Here is a 21,185-nt window from a genome sequence, read left to right on the forward strand (position 1 = left end):
TAATAATAGGGATTATTTTATATAAATTTTGTTGAGATGAATAATTTAATGACATACAAAATTTTGGTTAAATTACCAGATCTTACCAAACGTAACTGGATAAATTTATAATTTTAGAGGTAATAATTATAATACATGATAACCACGAATTTAGTAAATTAGGATGAAATTAATGAATTTATTTAATTAAAGGATGAGTTCATGAATTACACGGCGGATGTTGTGCTTAATGAATTTACATAGCCTCATACATTTAAAATGAAGATAGTAATCAAGTAAATAATTTGATATTTAGTAAATTGTAATTGCAAGGTTTATGATATAGTAATGAATTAATTTGAAGGTATGGAGAGTGAATACGATTTTTTTTATTTATTCAAAGAATGAATTAAGAAGTTTGGTTGTATATTGACATTTCAAAGGTCACTCTGACTAATTAACGAAAGGTATGATGGTAAATTATTATAATATTTTTTTTCATTATGGAAATTTTGAAATATGGTGATAATCAAATATGAGTTGAATGGAAGTGAGTTAAATTTTGAGGTATTGGAGTAGAGTTGGTAAATAAGATGAAAGGAAATAGAAATTAAATTTGAATAATGTCTTGGGAGAAGATTTGGATTTATGAGTCATGATGTTGATATTATTAGTCGGAGTTGACAAAGGTTATAAACTATATTTGGTCCGAAGAGTTTATTGATTGTGCAGAAATGTTTGTTTTGCCAAAGTTTAGCTTTTTAATAAATTTGTATTTCGTAAAGGTTCTCATTCAGATTTTTATTTAATTATTTTATTTTCTTCTCTTTTATCCTTCCTGTATAATTAATTTAAGGTTAGTTTATTATAATTCGAAGATGTCTCTGTGGGTAGTACCCAGTCAGCGACCCTGTGATGTCTCAAGCCGGAGCCACATTTCAAAGGCAGGAAGGGTAGAGGGTTGAATATATATAACTCGCTGGGGCCATCAAGGACCACGTTAAGTCTTTTTGCATTTGACACTGAACTTGGCCTTCTTTAGAGCCCAAATTTCCCTCATTCTTTGTGAGTGGGCCTGCTTACGCTCCTCTGTCCAAGGGGCACCGTGTCTTCTCTTCGGTTGCTCGTCTCGGTTTAGCCCGTTCGTCAATATTTTCTTGCGGAAGAGATCTCTGTTAAGGGCCTCTTCAGCTGAGATATGTAGCATTTGCAGGTCTTCTTTGGTATTTCTAAACCAGGGAATTGTAGTTTTGGGGTTTGAATCAAAAAGTGAAAGATTTCCTTAGTTAACTTTCTTCCGTCCATTCTCTTCACATGGCCGTAAAATCGTGCCCGTCTTTTTCTGATTGTGTCGGTAATTTTCTCTGTTTTGCTGTAGACTTCCATGTTGGATCTCTTTTGTTGGATTCCATTTCTGTACTTTGATCCCAAGATTCCTCTCACAATTTTGCGTTCTCTTTTCTCCAGTTCTTCAAGGAGTCCTTTGTTGGCATTTAGAGACAGGGTTTCGGCTGCATATAGAACTACTGGCTTCAGAACTGTTTCATAGTGACGTATCTTGGTGTTTTGGGAAAGGCATTTTTTGTTGTAGATTGTGCGGGATGTTTGGTAGGCTATTTCCAGTTTGCGTACTCGCTGCTGAAGTGCTTCTTTGTCCAGTCCATTTTTCATGATGATCTCACCCAGGTATTTGAATTTGTCTACTCGGGTGATGTCCCCGTATTTTGTATGGAGTTTTGGTGGAGCCTCTTTGATGTTAGGCATTACTTCTGTTTTCTCAAACGATATCTGCAAACCAGTTTGTTCGGCAATTACCTTTAAAATTTCAACTTGAGCTCTAGCGGTTTCTATGTCATTTGAGAGAACAGCAATATCATCGGCAAATGCTAAGCAGTCTGTTGCGATCCCCTTGGATTTGGTTCCTATTCTCAATGGACTGTAGTTGGTTTCCTGTATTTTCACCCGCCAGGTTCTGATGATCTTTTCAAGAACACAGTTGAAGAGTATCGGGGATAGCCCATCACCTTGTCGGACTCCTGTTTTGATGTCAAAGGAATGCGAGAGACATCCGTGGAACTTCACCTTGGATTTTGTATCGGTCAGAGTGGCTCTAATTAATGCCAGCAGTTTCAAATCAACTCCAAATTCATTTAAGATGTTTAGCAGGACTTCCCGGTCAATGGAGTCGTACGCTTTCTTAAAGTCCACACAGGCAGACACATACTGCTTGGACCTTAGTGTACAATATCTGATGATCGTTTTGAGATTTTGGATCTGTTCAGCTGTTGAGCGACCTTTTCTGAACCCTCCTTGGTATTCACCTATTTGATGTTCGACTTGTGCTTCCAAACGCTCCAGGATGGCAAGTGATAGAATTTTGTAAGCCACGGGTAGCAAAGATATTCCTCTGTAGTTGTTGATATTCTTCATGCTGCCTTTTTTGTGTAATGGATGGATCAAAGCTATTTTCCAATCTTCGGGTAGGGTCCCCTTGTTCCAAATTTCTTCTATTTGCTTTTGCAAGATATCAAGTGATTCCTCCGGGGCATATTTCCATAGTTCTGCTACTACTGAGTCTTCCCCCGGCGCTTTGTTATTTTTGAGACGGGCAATGTGGCGCTTGATTTCATCTCTGTCGGGCGGTCTGGAATCTGGGTACCTGAGTAAGGGTTCCTTGGTCTCAATGGCGCTTTGCGGTTTAGAGCAATTAAGTAAATTCTTGAAGTAATCGGCCAGAATGCTGCAATTTTCTTCATTTGATGTCGCCAGTGTGTCGTCCTTTCGCTCAAAGCATAGAGATGGTGGTTTATAGCCAGTGAGTTTGCGTTTGAAGTCTCTGTAGTACACTCTGCTTTCATTCTTCCTAAAGTTTTGTTCTATCTTTTCAGTGAGAGATTTTTCGTATTTACGTTTCTCAGTTCTGAACACCCTAGCTGCTTGGGCACGTTGGGTTTTGTAGGTTTCCCAATCATTTTCTGATTTCGTAGAGTAGTACTGTTTCCACGCATTGAGTCTTTCTTGGAGGACTGATTCGCAGGTACTATTCCACCAGGCATGCTTTTGGCTTCTCTTGATTTCTGCAACGTCCCTGGCGGCCTCAACAAGGAGACTTTTGGCGTTGTTAAAGTCACAGTCATTTGGTCTAGCCTTCTCCTGGAACTCCTCGACCCTTTGCCGAAGTTTATCATTGTCGAAGCGTGTGATCTGTTTGGTTGTCTTCCTTGTGTTTGCAGGAATTGGTTTGAATTTGATCAGAGACATATAGTGATCTGAGACCACATTGATGCCTTTCTTTACCTTGACATTCATAATCTCAGGGCTGTTTCTCCTGGAGATTGCAACATGATCAATTTGGAACTCTCCGAGAGCTTGGACGGGAGAACGCCAAGTCATTTGCTTTCTGGGTAGATGGCGAAAGTGGGTCGACATGACCTGCAGGTTGTGATTTTCGCAAATGGACACCAGTCTTTTGCCGTTGGGATTGGTTATTTTGTGAGCAGGGTAATTTCCTATAACTTTCTTGTACTTCTGTTCACGACCTAGTTGGGCATTGAAGTCACCCAAAAGAAGCTTGACATGGTGTTTGGGGATTTTGTTTAATTTTTCATTCAGTAGGTCCCAGAAATTATCAACTTCGTCTGGATCAGACTTGTTCTTATCGTTTGTAGGAGCATGTGCGTTAACTAGAGCGTAGGTTTTGTTCGCGCATTTAATTGTGTTTTGTTAATTGTGAATTGTGTTATTCACAGGTTCGAAATTTGCAACCGATTTAAGGATCTTGGTTCTAACAGCAAACGCGGTTCCAAGCATCACAGCTGCATTGAGGATTCCTCTTTGCGCTTTGCTCTTGAAAAATCGGTAGCCTTCGGATTCAAAAATCTCTTCATCTGGGTACCTTGTTTCCTGTAGGGCCACTATGGATATCTGATTTTCGTGAAGAGCTTTGGTGAGGGTTTTCAGCTTGCCAGTTTGTGTAAGTGAATTTATGTTGAAAGTTGCTAGAAAGGTTTTAGATTTTGGCCTGAGTTTTTGACTCTTCGGGGTACACCGAGACGTTCCGACTCGTCTCTTGCATGATGTCGAGTCTCCCCCAGAATCCGAACGAGACTCGTGCGCCGTGGCGTTCACGACGAGGGATTTATCCGAAGATTTACCCCCTGGGGTATGTTTCTAGAAATGTTGTGCCATCATGCTTTTTGACTTGACTTTGCTTTGGACGGGTACCCATCCTTTTACAACTAGGGTTGTTAGCCCTAGAGGTTGCCTCAAGATGTTTTCTGGCTTCTGATCATTTACCAGTCTTCGCCGTAACCCTGGCAAGGGACCATTTTTTTTCACGGTGGTATTTTATTTTCCTACTACACTCTGACTCTGCTGCGGCAGAGCCAGCGAGCTTCCCCAATTCCAATGGGACGCGCCCGATGGAGGTAACCGGTAAATCCCCACACGGGTCTTCATATTATTATTATTATTATTATTATTATTATTATTATTATTATTATTACTATTGATTAGGTATGCCCAACTAAGGAGCGCGTATGAACTTATTTAGTACAACGTTTTTTCTTGTCTTCCCAAAATGTCTTCATCCTTTCCCTGTGCTTCTTTTTGCGTTCTTCCGTCCATCCTGTAGCTTGTCTTTTAGGTCGTTCAGCAAATTTGTGTTTGTTTATGAGATTTCTGAATTTTTTTTCCTGTCTTGCAAGATCTTCTTCTTCTTTATCTGTTTACCCTCAAGAATGGTTTATTCCTCGGACTTAGCGAGGGATACCACATCTGCCGCCTCAAGGGCAGTGACCTGGAGCTTCAGACTCTGGTTCGGGGGATACAACTGGGGAGGATAACCAGTACGTCGCCCAGGCGGCCTCACCTGCTATGCTGAACAAGGGCCATGCAGGGGGATGGGGAGATTGGAAGAAAGAGGGAAGGATGCGGCCAGGGCCTTAAGTTAGGTACCATCCCGGCATTTGCCTGGAGGAGAAGTGGGAAACTGCGGAATACCACTTCCAGGATGGCTGAGGTGAAAATCGAACCCACTTCTACTCCGTTGACCTCCCGAGGCTGAGTGAACCCCGTTCCAGCCCTCGTAGCACTTTTCAAATTTCGTGGCAGATCCGGGAATCGAACCCGGGCCTCCGGGGGTGGCAGCTAATCACGCTAACCACTATACCACAGAGGTGGACGCAAGATTTCTTCATTTATACCAACTCCCTGAAGATCTTTGTTCATTTCTGTAAGCCAGTTGTTGTGATTTTTAGAGATACTGCGAGATTTAGTATTTTCTTTCTTAGCCTATTGTTATCCATCCTGATCAGGTGACCATAGAATTTTATTATTATTATTATTATTATTATTATTATTATTATTATTATTATTATTATTATTATTATTATTATTATATTGTGAACGGCCATTTGAGATCAACAATCGCAAGTTACCTTTTTTGCAGCCCAAAATCTTTGCATCCTTTATCTGGCAGCCTGTCTTCTTTCCTCTGCCCATCCCCTATTCAGTATTTCTGTTCGTCATGGAAGCCTCTAAAGCTTTCGATCACTGATCTATACTTTGTTCGAGTTAGAATGTCTTCCCAATTTAATCCAGACCGCTCAAGATTATTTCTTACCTCCCCGAGTCATTTGTCAGAAACTTCAGGTCTACTGTCAACTGTTTAAAAAAATCAGTTTTGTCAGTCTCTCCTCCTCAATTCTTAACAGATGTCCACAAAATTTGAATCGCCTTTTCCTCATTGATTCAATCAATTTTTCGCTTCCCTATACTGACCAGCCACGATTTTTGGACCCATTTTCTTGTGGAGGATATTTCTATCAAATTTCTCGGCTACTCGTTGTCCCGACATTCCCGTCGTTCGGAGCCATTTTCTAGCATACAGACACTCTGTTTCATTCACTGTGTTGTAGTATAGTTTATTATTAATATCATTATCATAATATTTCACTGTCAAAATCGAAAACATGGTGGTATGGATGTCATATTTCTCGATGAGACGTGCTGAATAGATCTGTACACACGAACGGCAAGCAAACACACTCCACTACCAAGTAGCGTTTCTCTTTCTTTTCCTCTTACAGTGAATCCCGGGGTACTGACTAGTATCCGCGTTGATCTGTTGAGGGTGTTGATAGAAGTACTATCCAAGACATGTGAAAGAGTTTTAACAGTAATATACCGTACTTGTTTGTTGACAGTGGTGCATGCTGGTCTACAGTAGGACACTCTGGAGACGGAGTGCAATATCTCTCCCTGGGCGAACGCTGTTGGTACTTCGGTATTGTACTTCACGAGCTGGGACACGCGGTGGGCTTCTGGCACGAGATGAATAGGCCCGATCGCGACGACTGGATCTACATTCACTGGGATAACATCGTGCCAAATTTCTATGAGGCGTTCTTGAAGCAAGAGCCTGAATCCGTGAACACACTGGGAGAGAAGTTCGACTACCGCTCCATTATGATGTACGATGAGTACGCCTTTTCTAAGGTAGGGCATAATCTTAACTTAGACTGAGACATTTTCTGTTGGCCATAATGCGAAGGTTAGTACTCCTCATATGGAAATCGCTAAATGGGAGATAGGAGAACCGGTTTATTTTTCTTTAAATGAATTATAACTGTTTTAGCTGGTCTAAGTCAGGAAGTTACATTTGCGAAAGATAAAAAGAAACGCAGGTCACTTGCGAAGAAGAATAAGAAGAAGATATATGTCAATTTCTCCCCTACGCTGAAAAGCATAAAATCACGGATATGTTTTTGGGCTTAGAAGACGAAAAAACGAGTACAGATTCTTTGACTGTAACGTAGCCACACAGATGCACACGAGATACTGTCAGTTGGTACAATTAATTTTATTCACATATATTCACAAATTAACACGCACATAACCTTAATCATAGTATCAAAACACTTCACTTCGAGAATATCAACAAAGCCGCCATTATTAAAAAACAACTGAATAACACAGCACATAGAGGTTACAACTTTGAAACACAGTTGAAAACAGATGACTGCGTATTTCAATATGGAGACTGCAAATATTGCATGTCAGCCCGGGATATATACTATACGCGAAATTTTTCTTGAGCCCGATTTTTACGGGGTGAGGAGTAAGGAGGGAGTGCTGCCGGTTCCGGTTATACTGCCAACTGGATGGAAATGAAATCTGAATTGAATCGATAATATGATCGATCGATATGAATTTTCTAAACATTTATTATCTTACGTCAACAATTGTGTCATACATACATTATTTAATATTATATAACATTTCTCAATGCGAATTTGGTTACTAGCATGAATTATATAGATTGGCTTTGCTGTGTAAACAACAACAGTACTACTTTGTAAAGTGCACGCCAGATGTCGCACAGCGATGAATAAGCGATTCATAGTTTGTGTTTCAAAGGTTGCCAATGTGGATGTCGAAGATAACCGAGGTCTACCGATTCAGCACTAGGGAGCTTAGGGCTCAAGAAAAGGTTCGCGTATAGTACTTGCTACACCATAACTCTACTAAACAACAACTCTCTGTCAATAACTCAGCAGTAACTAACTTCACCGTCAAGATCGTCTCTTTATATAGGTGCCTGACCAAGCTTCTAGAAAGTTACATTACAAAAATATCATCGTGAAAATTCTAGAGTGTATATAATACACAGAATACAATGTACAGAATAAGCTCAATCGTTCTCGCGCCTATACCATTCTGGAAGTTACAGTGTGTTTCACAATAATGGATTACAATTTATATATACAGGTAAGAATAAATTATAATATTAATTTACAGGTATTTACATTAACGGAACTGATATGAATGTCTATGTACAACACAGTTTCATGACATAACCTCACACACAATACGATCATTCGACTACGGTACGGTTCGTAAATAATAATAATAATAATAATAATAATACTAAATGAATGTACATCACTTCATAACCATACATACAAGTAATAACAATAATAACAATCGTAAAGTAATAATAATTCGAGCTCGATACTTGTGTTTGTTTTCCATGGGTGAGATAATATTGTTTTCAAGTTATACCTGCTATCACACTTGCGTCAGCTGTTCCCCTCTTAGTAGTTTCTTATTACATGCATCCTTTAACTCCACCCACAGGGGAGATAAAGAGTTTCGATAAATCGAAAGAAATATGTAGCACAATAATATACATCCAACAAGATGGCAGCTGATCCAGCACACAACATTCGTATGCCATGTCGCAAGATAGTCCCGGCTGTCAAGTTCTACTCTACGACCAACAAAATGGCCGCTACGATTTTATGGCCATAAATATGCGTAAGATACGTATTTTGAGAAAAAGTCTGCTACCTTCGGTGATGTTACCGGGTGTAAGGGGCTTTCCTGAGACCTAGACGAAACGCTAGACAGAGGCAAGGAAAACGCGTTTGAAGCATGGCGCTGAGGAAGAAGATGACGAAGACTTAGTATAAGCAGATGACGAACACTGGTTGCCTGGTTACCACGGTTTCCGTTTCCTATCCACACAAAATTGTCTACGCCAATTGTTCTCAAACTCTGGTACACGTACCCCTGCGGGTACGCCTGAGACTTTTAGTGGGGTACACGAGCAGCCTTCAGAGAAAAATTGAAGAAAAATTGCAATATGGAAATAATTAAGAAGTTAAATATGTGTATATGGAGCCACGCTCCGTTTGAAAGTTTCACGAGGACTACGACACATCCCATTGAAATTTTGAAGGTTCGCAAAGTCTGAATTCCATGATTAAGATAGAAAATGTTTCATCCTTTTTTTTTCTAGCATTTTGTGAAACTTTCATACAAACAGGGTATCCTGTGCTACTTTATTATACTTGATACAAACACAAACTCGTAAATTTCTTGTGATGTGTTATAAATATTTTACAATTTCGTCTTATTTACGATGTGTATTTAAAAGAGTGGTTTATAATAAATTTAAAATGCGTCAATAAAATTAGCCAAGTACTCATATTTTTAAACCTATCATTTAGGGATTTTTTCGTGGGGGGTACATTGAACTTTTAGCCATGAAAAAAGAATTAAATGGCGTATGGCTTTTAGTGCCGGGATATCCCAGGACGGGTTCGGCTCGCCAGGTGCAGATCTTTTGATTTGACTCCCGTAGGTGACCTGCGCGTCGTGCTGAGGATGAAGTGATGATGAAGACAACACATACACCCATCCCCCGTGCTAGGAAACCAATGATGGTTAAAATTCCCGACCCTGTCGGGAATCGAAACCGGGACCCCTGTGACCAAAGGCCAGCACGCTAACCATTTAGCCATGGAGCCGGACACTTTTAGCCATGACTGAGAGGTGCAACATCAATAGTTTGAGAACCTCTGGTCTACGCGAGCCGTTTGTAAGATACTTGGGCCGGTTTTGGGAAACTGTTCGCTAAAGGCCATTGCAAATTTTTTCGTCGCCCCTTTCATTCATTCAGTCATACAGTACTACGTTTTAACCAGCGATCTAACAAGCTTACTGAAAACATCATTACCAGTATTTCACCAGCTATTGATTCTTGATCCACATCAACATTCGCAAGCTTGATGCTTTCACTCAACCTCGCATTCAGTTGATTACATAGCCTCTTTAAATAGGATTTCTTCCAGTCAACACCAGGGTTATTATTTCCGAATCTTGGTTCTTTCGCACCAGTCTTGTCAAGATAGCTTGTAGCAATTAGTCTCCCATCAAATTCAGTCATTGAAAAAAAAACCTCACTCTACAGCAGGGTCTCTCAAACGCCCAAAATCTCACGCGTGCAAACTGAGGCGCAGAGTTCCTGTGCACAGTGCATCGGTCCCACTCGGCTCGGACTAACGCTTCGTCTCTGGGCTACTCGGCTAACCTCGGCTCAACTCGACTCGGATTTGGAGCGCTACGGAGGGAGACAGGCGGAGCGATCGAGACAGGCGTGGGGAACGAGAGAGACAGCGCTATTGCTCCAAATCGAGGAGCAGGGGTCTGCACTCTGGTCAACCAAGCGAAGTCGTCTTTTGCATCGTGCACAGTGCATTTTTTCACTTCTGTTGAACGTACACAAGAACGACAGTTTTTTCTTCTTTCTGTATGTGTGTGTTTTCTCATGTCAGTTCGCAAACATTTGTGCTCTTTAGTACAGTCTGCAACTTTAAACACGTTCTATGTTAGCATTCAACAAATCGTGATATTTTTCGGTCCCCAAACTGGCACCATATCATACTGGAGCGTATGACATTCACTCTGAAATAAAATTTAGAAACCAACCATATTGGTTTTACACCAAAAATTTAAATAACTGGATGTGGCCCTTTTTTCTGCCGGACGCCCTTCCTGATGCCAATCCTCACATCTCCACAACTAAGGATACTTTATAACAGGATCAAACTTTCCCTCGAACTTTATCATGCCACGCTACTTGTAATGGAATATTTTGTGAATGTTAAGTGAATTTCTGACTGTTTGTTGTTGTTGTTGTTGTTGTGTTACATCGCATGCAAGGGAATATCTTAAGTTACTTTTCACAAATTCAGTTCAATTTCTATGAAATATTCCTTTTAATTATAATGTTACACAACTCTAATTGTTTATTGGCCAGGCTGTGTAGCTCAGAAGATAGAGCGCTGGCCTTCTGAGCTCAAGTTTATCAGTTCAATTCTGACTCAGTCCTCTAGGTATACAAATACTCCAGCCTCCTTTCGGTGTATTTACTAGCACGTGAAACGACTCCACACTTCAAAGACTCCGTGAAACCGTAAAAGAAATTACTTGTACATGAAGCTAATAATATTAAATTTAATTGTCAGTTTTTATTTTGTTGATATACTCTTTATTCTTTTTCTTCGAGGACAAAGAAATTCCTTCTTTTGGTGTTGTAATAATTTAATTTCATTGTTTATTTTTATCTTATTTTCTTGCTTTCTTGATATACAAGATTGTCAGGATTGACAAAATTTACAGAAATTTGTAAACAGGTTACAATACTAATTCAATTTTTTTAATGTTAAAAATGACATCTACACAGTTACAAAGATGAATGCATTCTGGGTACAATATGTATCCGAAAGTCAAGGAACAAAATTTAAAAAAAGAACACAATATGAACTACAAAGCAATTCGGAAAATTAATTACTTACTACCTAAAGTATCCATTCATCGTACAGATTTATGAGCAAGGATTAAAGTAAATAAATTAGGTAGCTCTTAAGTGTGTGCGTGTGTCTTACTACACTTACTTGTAGACAATATTTACGACCTTGTCAGCGGGGCCCATGGCCGTCATACCACGTATCATAGTAAAATACGTATTAGAAAAGATTTTACGATAAATAAAAATAGCGACGGTAAATAATACGATAATAAAAGTAACTGAATAAGATATATATTTACAATCTGCCTTACGTCGCACCGACACAGATAGGTCTTACGGCGACGATGGTATAGGAAACAGCTAGTCCACGGCCTTAAGTAAGGTACAACCTGGTGTGAAAAAAGGGAAACCACGGAAAACCATCTTCAGGGCTGCCGACAGTGGGGTTCGAACCCACTATCTCCCTAATACTGGATACTGGCTGCACTTAAAGCGACTGTAGCTATCGAGTTCGGTAATAATAAAAGTAACTGAATGAGATATTATGAATTCTAAGACTATGCTAAAGGAAATGTGAAATATTCACCCACTAAATATGAATACTAAATCAACAGAATATTAACCCTACGTGGACCAAGGGAGGGTCAATTCATGTCCACACTTTATTTTAAAACTATTACTATTATAGTGTACAACATATTCAGACCATGGTGTTGTCATTTTGTGTCAGAAATAGTATAAAGTTAACGATTAAATAAAGACAACGAAGTTTTTGGTTGAAAACATCATTATATGGACTAGATTTCAAAGTGGTCACAAAATAGCCCTCCCTTGGTCCAACTTGTAACGATTTTCTTAAATTTGAAGTTATAAACGCATGTTACAACCAAATGTGGAGCATCGTCCTGCAAACATAATTGGATTGCAGAACTACATCATAATGTCAATGGAGGCCATCCTCAAGACTAAGATCACCAAAACAACGTAGAATCAGCAGCAGCCATCAGGGAAAGGGAGGTGCCATACATGTAGCAAAGAGTGTCGCACTAAGAGGGAAAAACTAAACAAATTAGCAATAACGACCATTGTTTGTGGAAAATGCAACTTGTATATTTGTATATGCTATGAGTGTGTGAGTTAGGAGGATGAATCTGAATGAAGATGTAAATGATTTGTAAGAATTTGTTGAAGTATTACAGGCTGTGGATTTTCATTAACCGTGTATTTAAATTATGTATTTGTTTCTTTTTATACAATATGTATTACTTAATTCACTTAATAAAGAACTTATGCAAATATTGTAAATACAACCATATGGGTAAAATATAATGGTGGACATTATTTAGCCCTCCCTTGGACCAGCATGTTACGAACAAGAAGCTTGGTCCACCTATGGTTAAAAAGATGCCGCCTCTGTGGTGTAGTGGTTAGTGTGATTAGCTTCCAACCCCAGAGGCCCGGGTTCGATTCCCGGCTCTGCCACCTAAATTTGAAAAGTGGTACGAGGGCTGGAACGGTGTCTACTCAGCCGCGGAAGGTCAACTGAGTAGAGGGAGGGGGGATTCGATTCCCACATCCGCCATTCTCGAAGTGGTTTCCCATGGTTTTCCACTTCTCCTCCAGGCAAATGCCGGGATGGTACCTAACTTAAGGACACGGCCGATTCCTTCCCTTTTCCTTGTCTGTTCCTTCCGATATTTCCATTCCCCCTCCGACACACACGGCCATTGTTCAGCATAGCAGGTGAGGCCACGTCAGTGGGGTACCAGTCCTCCTCCACATTTGTCACCATGTGGGTGGGGCGGTAGAATAACACACACGGTATCCCCTGCCTGTTGTAAGAGGCGACTAAATGGGGCCCCAGGGCCTCTCAACTTGGTAGCGTGGATTGGTGATCACGGGGCCCTTAGTTGAGTCCTGATATTGCTTCTATTTACTTGTGCCGGGCTCCTAAATTTCATCTGTCCTATCTGACCTCCCTTGGTCAACTTTTATTTTTTTCCAACCCCACCAGTATTTGGTTTGCAAATCCTAAGGATTCTTTCATTTTCATGCCCTTCATGGCCCTTGCCTTTCTTTGGCTGATACCTTCATTTTTCGAAGTGTCGGACACCTTTCTTTCTCTCTGATTAGTGTTATATAGAGGATGGTTATCTAGTTGTGTATGTATGTTCAGTCCGTCAGCGATTCCGCTGGTGGGATCCTCAACAGCTCCGCCATCAGCTGTCATAGATGGCCTAGGCATCACTGAAGCAGCATACTAGGGAAATGAGGAGTGAGGTAGTTTCCCATTGCTTTCCTCACTGAGCCAGAGTAGCTATTACATATCAGTCTGCCAAGCCCACTGAAATGCATGCACCAACCGACCCTATGAGCAACATTTTCACACCATTCATAGCAGGGACTGACTGCATAAGGATTGGCATTACTAGCATCTCTCATACCTCAGTCACTTTCATATTGTCAAAACCAAGGATAAGACAGAGACAGATCTATGAAAGTAACAAAATTGCTCTAGCCTATACCAGAAGACATAGTGCACTGTAAACTCTAGGTCCTGCAAGCAAGGGCATTATCTAGTTGTACTACCTCTTAAAACAGTAATCACCACCAATACCACTTTATCACACACCACTGTCCCAGCTGTGTGTTCTACTAGTAGAATATTAGAGAATGAACTCAAGGGTTTTCCATAAGTTCTATGTTGTGCCCATATAAATAGGCAGTCTGTTGTGGCTCATCTATATGAACTGAAAAATGTTTTTGAAGGGAATGAAATACATATTGTTACTGTAAGCAAAAGTTAGCTATCTCTTCTAGGAAGGGTACTGTATTCATTGCTATGACTGGAATCAGTGACGGGGCAGAGGGGTGGCTTTGTTTTATAGGTCAGGTTTAAGGAGTTTAAAGCTTAAAGTGACACCATAAAGAGAAAAGCTCCCTTCTCCTTATACCCATAAATTGTACACCAGCGTGTGACCATTCATTCCATGCATCTGGTGCTAGGCTACAGAATTCTCTCTCATTGAGAGTTAGAAACTGAATGACATTAGCCTCTTATAAAAGATCTTGCTGTGATTTTCTCCTAAGTGTGTAACCAGATTGTATGAATGCATGGGTGAATGTGAACAAGAATGATGTAGTACTTCAGTAGGCCTATTTAGGTTAACTCATACTATGCACTAAGGTACATAGATCATTAGTTCAATAACTAACTCTAGAATCACTGGTGCATACGGTACTATGTTATAATAACTTACTGGTTTGTTTTTAAATTGTTAGAATCATCATTATTAAATTGTCATCTAGTTACAGAATTTTGTCAATATGTTATCATATTCCCCCTTTTTCACTGCAGATTGTAAGTTAAAAGTTCCTCACCTAATATGTAAGAATAGATAATTTAACCTATAACAAAGAATGTGGTTAAGTGCAAGAGAGGGCCAAGTGCCTTAACTTTGCCACTTCTAAATAAATAAATAAATAAATAAATAAATAAATAAATAAATAAATAAATAAATAAATAAATAAATAGTATTGCTCTAAAGAAGTCATCAAGAGAAAAACTAATTTTACACCAATGAACCATTGAGAGGAGAAAAATTTTACTGTATATCTTTAAATAAATATGGGAAATAGAACTGTATTTATTGTTTCTTTTAAATTGAGCGTATAAGATATATCTAAATTACTATTCCTCCGTGCAGGACTATGTGTCACCCACCCTCCAGGCGAAGCAGGATGGGGTGGTGATCGGCCCCATCTGGAAGAAGAATGGTCTGAGTGCGGGAGACATACGTCGAGTATATAAACTCTACGGCTGTGAAAACAACAGACCTCTACCCGACTTTCCTTATGATGTGCATTGTAACTTTAACCAGCACACATGTGGCTTCAAGAATGAAGGCAGCAAGACTGTGTGGAAGTGGCGTGGACAGAACAGTTCAGGTGAACCAATTCATCACTGATCTGCAGATAGAAAATCCTTTGCACAGGTGGCAAATTCCCTATCAGTTATTTGCTTAGTCTATTCTTAAATGTTTCCAGAGAACTTGGAAATTTGTCAAACATCTCCCTAGGTAAATTATTTCAAACCATAATTCTCCTTCCTATAAACAAATACTTTCCCCAATTTGTAGACTTGAATTCCAACTCTATCTACACATTGTTCTTGTACAGACATTAACACTGCATGTCTAATGATCACTCATACATGAATTTTACTTTTGTTTTATAACTGTTAGATTCATCAGTCTGTTGAAACTAATTTATGAACAAATAAATTTATGAACTACCTGAGAAACAAAATACATGATAACAGAATAACGGAAGGTATAAATCTGTTATCATAAAGTAGTTTCGACAGAGTGAAGAACCTAACAGTTATAAATTAACTCAGTTAAAACTGAGAAGAAATGGCTGTAAATATCACTAATTTAAATTTTGAAGCAATAACATACATACATACATACATACATACATACATACATACATACATACATACATACATACATACATACATACATACATACATACATACATACATACATACATACATACATACATGCATGCATACATACATACATACATGCATGCATGCATACATACATACATACATACATACATACATACATACATACATACATACATACATACATACCCTTCCAATTTTCACTAATTTTTTTTTTTTTGCAAGTTTCTTTACGTCGCACCGACACAGATAGTTCTTATGGCGATGATGGCACAGGAAGGGGCTAGGAGTGGGAAGGAAGTGGCCGTGACCTTAATTAAGGTACAGCCGCAGCTTTTTTTTTTTGTTTTTTTTGTTTTTGCTAGTTGTTTTACGTCGCACTGACACTGATAGGTCTTACGGCGATGATGGGACAGGAAAGGGCTAGGAGTGGGAAGGAAGTGGCCATGGCCTTAATTAAGGTACAGCCCCAGCATTTGCCTAGTGTGAAAATGGGAAACCACGGAAAACCATCTTCAGGGCTGCCGACAGTGGGGTTCGAACCTACTATCTCCCGAATACTGGATACTGGCCGCACTTAAGCAACTGCAGCTATCGAGCTCGGTACAGCCCCAGCATTTGCCTGGTGTGAAAATGGGAAACCACAGGAAAAAAACATCTTCAGGGCTGCCGACAGTGGGGTTCGAACCCACTATGTCCCGAATACTGGAGACTGGCCACACTTAAGCGACTGCAGCTATCGAGCTCGGTCACTAAAATTTGTATCACTGCCAATGATGCTTGCCATCATGTTATCCTTAGCTGACTTCTTTGCTAGATTCAATTTTACTTATGCATAGTGCCTGAAAACAAATTCTGACTTCAGGAGATTCTCGTAGGAAAGTGACAGAACACAGGCCATTGGTAAACCTTGTTTTATTATGGTATAGACAGCAAATACACAAGACTACGCACAAAGGACAGGATGGTCTCCACTGGTTACAGACCTTCGAAATATTCACCCAAGATTTCCACTGTGCGTTGCCAGCGGTGGGGCAGGCGCTGAATACCATTTGCTGCACATGTATCGCTAATGTGTGACATCTCTCTCCAAAGTGCTGTTACGATGTCCTCTTTGTTAGCAAACCATTGTCCATGTAATGGCTTCTTGACTTTGGAGATTTTAATATACGATCATTGCTCCTGCTTGTTGACTTCCATTTTGTGATGCTTTCACTCACACACTGAATTTGGGGGCACTGTTGTTTACATACACTATCTAGTGGCATCATACACAAGTACATACCATACGTTTCCAAATGCATATCTTAGATTTTCCGTGTTTTCTCCTGTTCGCGAGAAAAAGAATAGTTGCCATGACTTATGACTCGACCTTCATATGTATGTATGTATGTATGTATGTATGTATGTGTGTGTGTGTGTGTGTGTGTGTGTGTGTGTGTGTGTGTGTGTGTGTGTGTGTGTGTGCGCTCCAAAATTAAAATTAGTGATTATTTTTATGTCATCCCCACTTGATTTCCAAATCCCTATGCCCTTATCACCACTCCCTATTCCATCTCATTTTGCTGAATATACCTCCCTATAAACATTCTAAACAAAATTTCTAACTTCTATGTATTTTCTTTACCATTTCTTACATACCTGTTGACACATTCCTCAACAATTGCTTTAAATGCATCTACCAGTCTGTTTGCATTTTTATTTACTGTTTTCCACTGATCACAATTACTTTTTTTTTAAATTCCCTCACCCCTGTCTTATTAGCCATATGGTACTGGCTAACAGTCCCACTTTTAAGACCTTCCTTTCTATCACATTTATTTTGAAGTATGGCAAAAACAGATTCATGAATGCTAATACCATCTATTACTTCAGTTTCTCTATAAACCTCAACTGGTTTTATCAGAACCACATCTGGAATATTTTTCTCTCTATTATGTTCCATCACTTTCTGATTCAGATTAACTTATTTGCCATTTGTTGTTCATGCTTCCTCTCATTTGTATTACCTCCCCAATTGACATTTGGTTAATTGAGATCACCCGCTACAATCACGTTCATTTTTTGTATCGTTTCCCACATAGCTGTTTATCTTATCAAATAATTCTGAACCAGCGCCTGTGTTACCCTTTCTAAATCTGTACACTCTAAAAACATCAAGTTAGAGATGAGCCTTACACCTAGAATTTCATGTTTGTCAACTTTAACTTTTTCATAGCTTACAAATTCTTCTTTCACCAGAATGAATAGTCCCACCTTCCACTAATCCTATCCTGTCTCCACGATAACATTCCAGTTCCGTGAGAAAATTTCTGCATCCATTATATCATTTCTCAGCCATGATTCAACTCCTATTATAATATCTGGTAAGTACATATCTATTAAATTACTTCATTCTATTTCTTTCTTTATACTACTTCCACAGTTTAGCAAAGCAAAGCAAAGTCACCTCTGTACAGGCCATGGAGGAGTGGAAGGTAAGGGCTTCCACCATTGTTAAACTCGGCACGTGATGGGGTAGAGTGGTTAGCTCTATGCCCGGCCGCCTTTACCCCCAGGAATTAACCTGGTACTCATTTTTGGTGTAGGCTGAGTGAACCTCAGGGCCATATGCACCTCCGGAAGTGGAAATCTTGTTTCTTAAATTTTATGACTTCCTGATGGGGATTCGAACCCACGTCCTTCTGGGCGAACCGAGCACGGCTTTACCGCCTCGACCAGGCAGCCCCTCCTTCCACAGTTTACAACTTATAAATCTCATTTTTATTATCCCGTATTACCTTTAACAACTAAGGTCAAAGGATTTTTCCCACCGTCCAATACTTATTTTATTTTTATAACTAATTTTTTTAACTTGCTTTATGTCGCATCAACACAGACTGGTCTTATAGCGAAGATGGGATAGGGAAAGCTTAGGAGTGGGAAGGAAGCAGCCATGGCCTTAACAAAGGTACAGCCCCAGCATTTGCCTAGTGTGAAAATGGGAAACCACGGAAAACCATCTTCAGGGCTCGAACTCACTATCTCCCGGATGCAAGATCACAGTTGGGCACCCCTAACTGCACGGCCAACTTGCCCGGTAAATAACTAGTTTTTATGCTTAAATTCTAGCTAAACATTACAAGAACATGTTTCATTCCATTTTGGAACATCTTCAGCTTGAAAAATCTATATTAAGTATAAATATTGTCACATATAAAATATTGGGAATACTCAAGATGATAATGAAATTAAAAAGATAGCATGATAGTAAGTATGGTAGTCTGTATGTTAAGTCAAGTTATCAGCTATAAGGTTTCCAAATTTGAGCTCCATCAATCAAGTAGTTTTTATGTGAAGAAACTCTGACAGGCAAACATACAAACATTGAGATTTATTATTGCTACCATACCATTTTTTCTTCAATCAAAGTTCTTGTGTGAAACCTATAATATTCTGGGATGATATATAGCTTATGTTACCTGGAGTGATATTATCTTTTAAATGGTGAAAGAAATGTCAAAATCAGTCCAGTAGCTTCTGAGATTAACCATTACATGCAAGCAAACTCACAGATTCTTTTTATTTATTAGTATGAATTTTATTGTAATTTCAGTACCACATTGGAGTAACAATAATAATAACTTTTAAGAAAATTTGTCAGTTAAACACCAAATGTGTGACCAAAGATATTTACATGCCAATATCGCAGGACTTGGAGTAGTGATGGATGTTTTTCTACCTTTCAGAGATCTTACTCCCCCACATGGGCGCCCATATGACAGTTTGTAGGGGGGGCTTAGACCTGGGGGTATGTAGTATTTTGGAACATGAAAGGTGGTAGAATAACACCCATAATATCCCCTGATTGTTGATGGGGGGGGTGAGGGGCGGTACTACTACTTCTACGTAATACCGACTTTGAAATAATTTTCTTGAAAGAAAAACACCTGACTGCATTAGATTTTTGCCTTTCCCTGAGAGCTGGGGGCGGGGGGCGACCCCTCTTGCCCCCAGGTATGGGCACCCATGCTCCCCCAGATGGGTTTAACCCTTGTCTAATCGCGCGAAAATTATTACGTTACTAGTCACGCACGGATGTAACCTCCGGGTTAAAAATGAGTGTCATTTTCATCCTTTGAGATGTTGTTTTGGCATGTTTGTTTGCAGTATTCTTCAGTAAAATTAAAAGAAACCCTTTTAAGTACTAGTAGGTTATTTCAACACAGTTTGTTTGATCTAAACGCAGAATACTGTAGACCTTAACTATGTCAAATGATCTTATGATATTAAATTCGTGAGACTCGCCATTACCTACAATAATCACATCATATGAAATATGAAATAATATATTTCTAAAATAAGTTTAGAAGAATAAAACAACAAGGTCATCGACCTCCAAAATAAAAAATATATGCACTAAAATATAAGGTAATTTACTTAATCGCACACGGAGGAAATGTCCAGGTGATGTCACTCATCACAACAATGATCCCACACTCGTACACAGGATGCACAGTCACGCCAAAATGTTGACAGGACTAGTCCAAATGAACAAGGAGAATGGTATAGGGATGGGGAGCCCCACAGTTCAACTGGGAAGTTCAGTACCGTGCAAAATGTAATCGGCCGGGAGGAAATCTCCGTGAGCGACTAATTAAAGGTTAAATCTATGATCTTCTGATCCAGTGGCTGATTCTTCACCATTGATCCACAGAGGGAGGTTCCTATGTGAGTTGTCATACCTGAAGGTGAAAGGATTTGCTCCCTTTTGGACTCAGTGAACAATCTCTGCACGGCATTGACTATTTTCTATGACGGTTCTACCTAATATTTTCAGAGTTGGGAAGTAATTGAGTGAAAGTAATTGCATTACTATTTCTTTTGTAATATTTACCCGTAAATGTTACTTTTGACAAAATATAATATTTACTCATAATTTACTTCTGAAAATAAAATTATAATCGTTACATTCCACTAATCGATATTCATCGTGTTGATAGCTTGGCATCTTTGGAGCCCCAGCACTTGTAAGGCATCGCGCCAAGGTTATAATTCCAGGATATGATGTGCACTCATTCACTTACTCGCAGGTTGTCGTGGTTACTGGTTGAGATTTAATCGTGTACTATGTGGTCAAGATGGTGATGGTGGTGATTATTGCTTTAAGAGGAAGTACAACTGGACAACCATCCTCTATTAACACTAACAAGAAGGAAAAATGGAGGAGGGCCAACACTTTGTCAAGTGAAGGTATCGGCAAAAGAAAGAGAAAGGCCATTTTTCGGGATCGCTACGAATTTCAAATTTAGGTGTGATACCATGACTAAAATGGATAAACTGACACATTTTTATGTCATGAAGGGTGTGAAAAGGAAAGATTCCCTAGACCTCAGAATCCTAATACTATCGAGGTCAGGAAAGAACAATCATTGACTGAGGGCATTGACATGAGTAAGTGGAAGGAATACCAGACTCACCTAGTGGCACCATAGTCCCCAGCCCAAGCTCTCATGTTGAAAGCCCTTTGTCTCTCTTACGGCAAGTAGGAAATATTGTAGATGTTATTCTACTATCCCCACCCACAGGGATTACGTGGTCAAGAACTGAGCTGAAATAAACATGTGACAGTGAAGGGTTTAAGGCATTTTCATTCCC

At 39.5% G+C, this 21,185-nt stretch overlaps 1 protein-coding gene across 1 annotated transcript in view; it reads left to right on the forward strand.

Moving 5' to 3' along the window:
• LOC136875973 (meprin A subunit beta-like) overlaps positions 1-21,185 on the forward strand; it is a 70,924-nt gene that overhangs the window by 38,814 nt on the left and 10,925 nt on the right. The window contains exons 4-5 of the mRNA XM_067149588.2: positions 6,186-6,477; positions 14,785-15,025. Coding sequence (XP_067005689.2) covers positions 6,186-6,477; positions 14,785-15,025 — 533 coding nt within the window. The remainder of the gene's footprint in view (positions 1-6,185; positions 6,478-14,784; positions 15,026-21,185) is intronic.

Source organism: Anabrus simplex, chromosome 6 (assembly GCF_040414725.1).
Source record: "Anabrus simplex isolate iqAnaSimp1 chromosome 6, ASM4041472v1, whole genome shotgun sequence".
NCBI classification, from domain to species: Eukaryota; Metazoa; Arthropoda; class Insecta; order Orthoptera; family Tettigoniidae; genus Anabrus; species Anabrus simplex.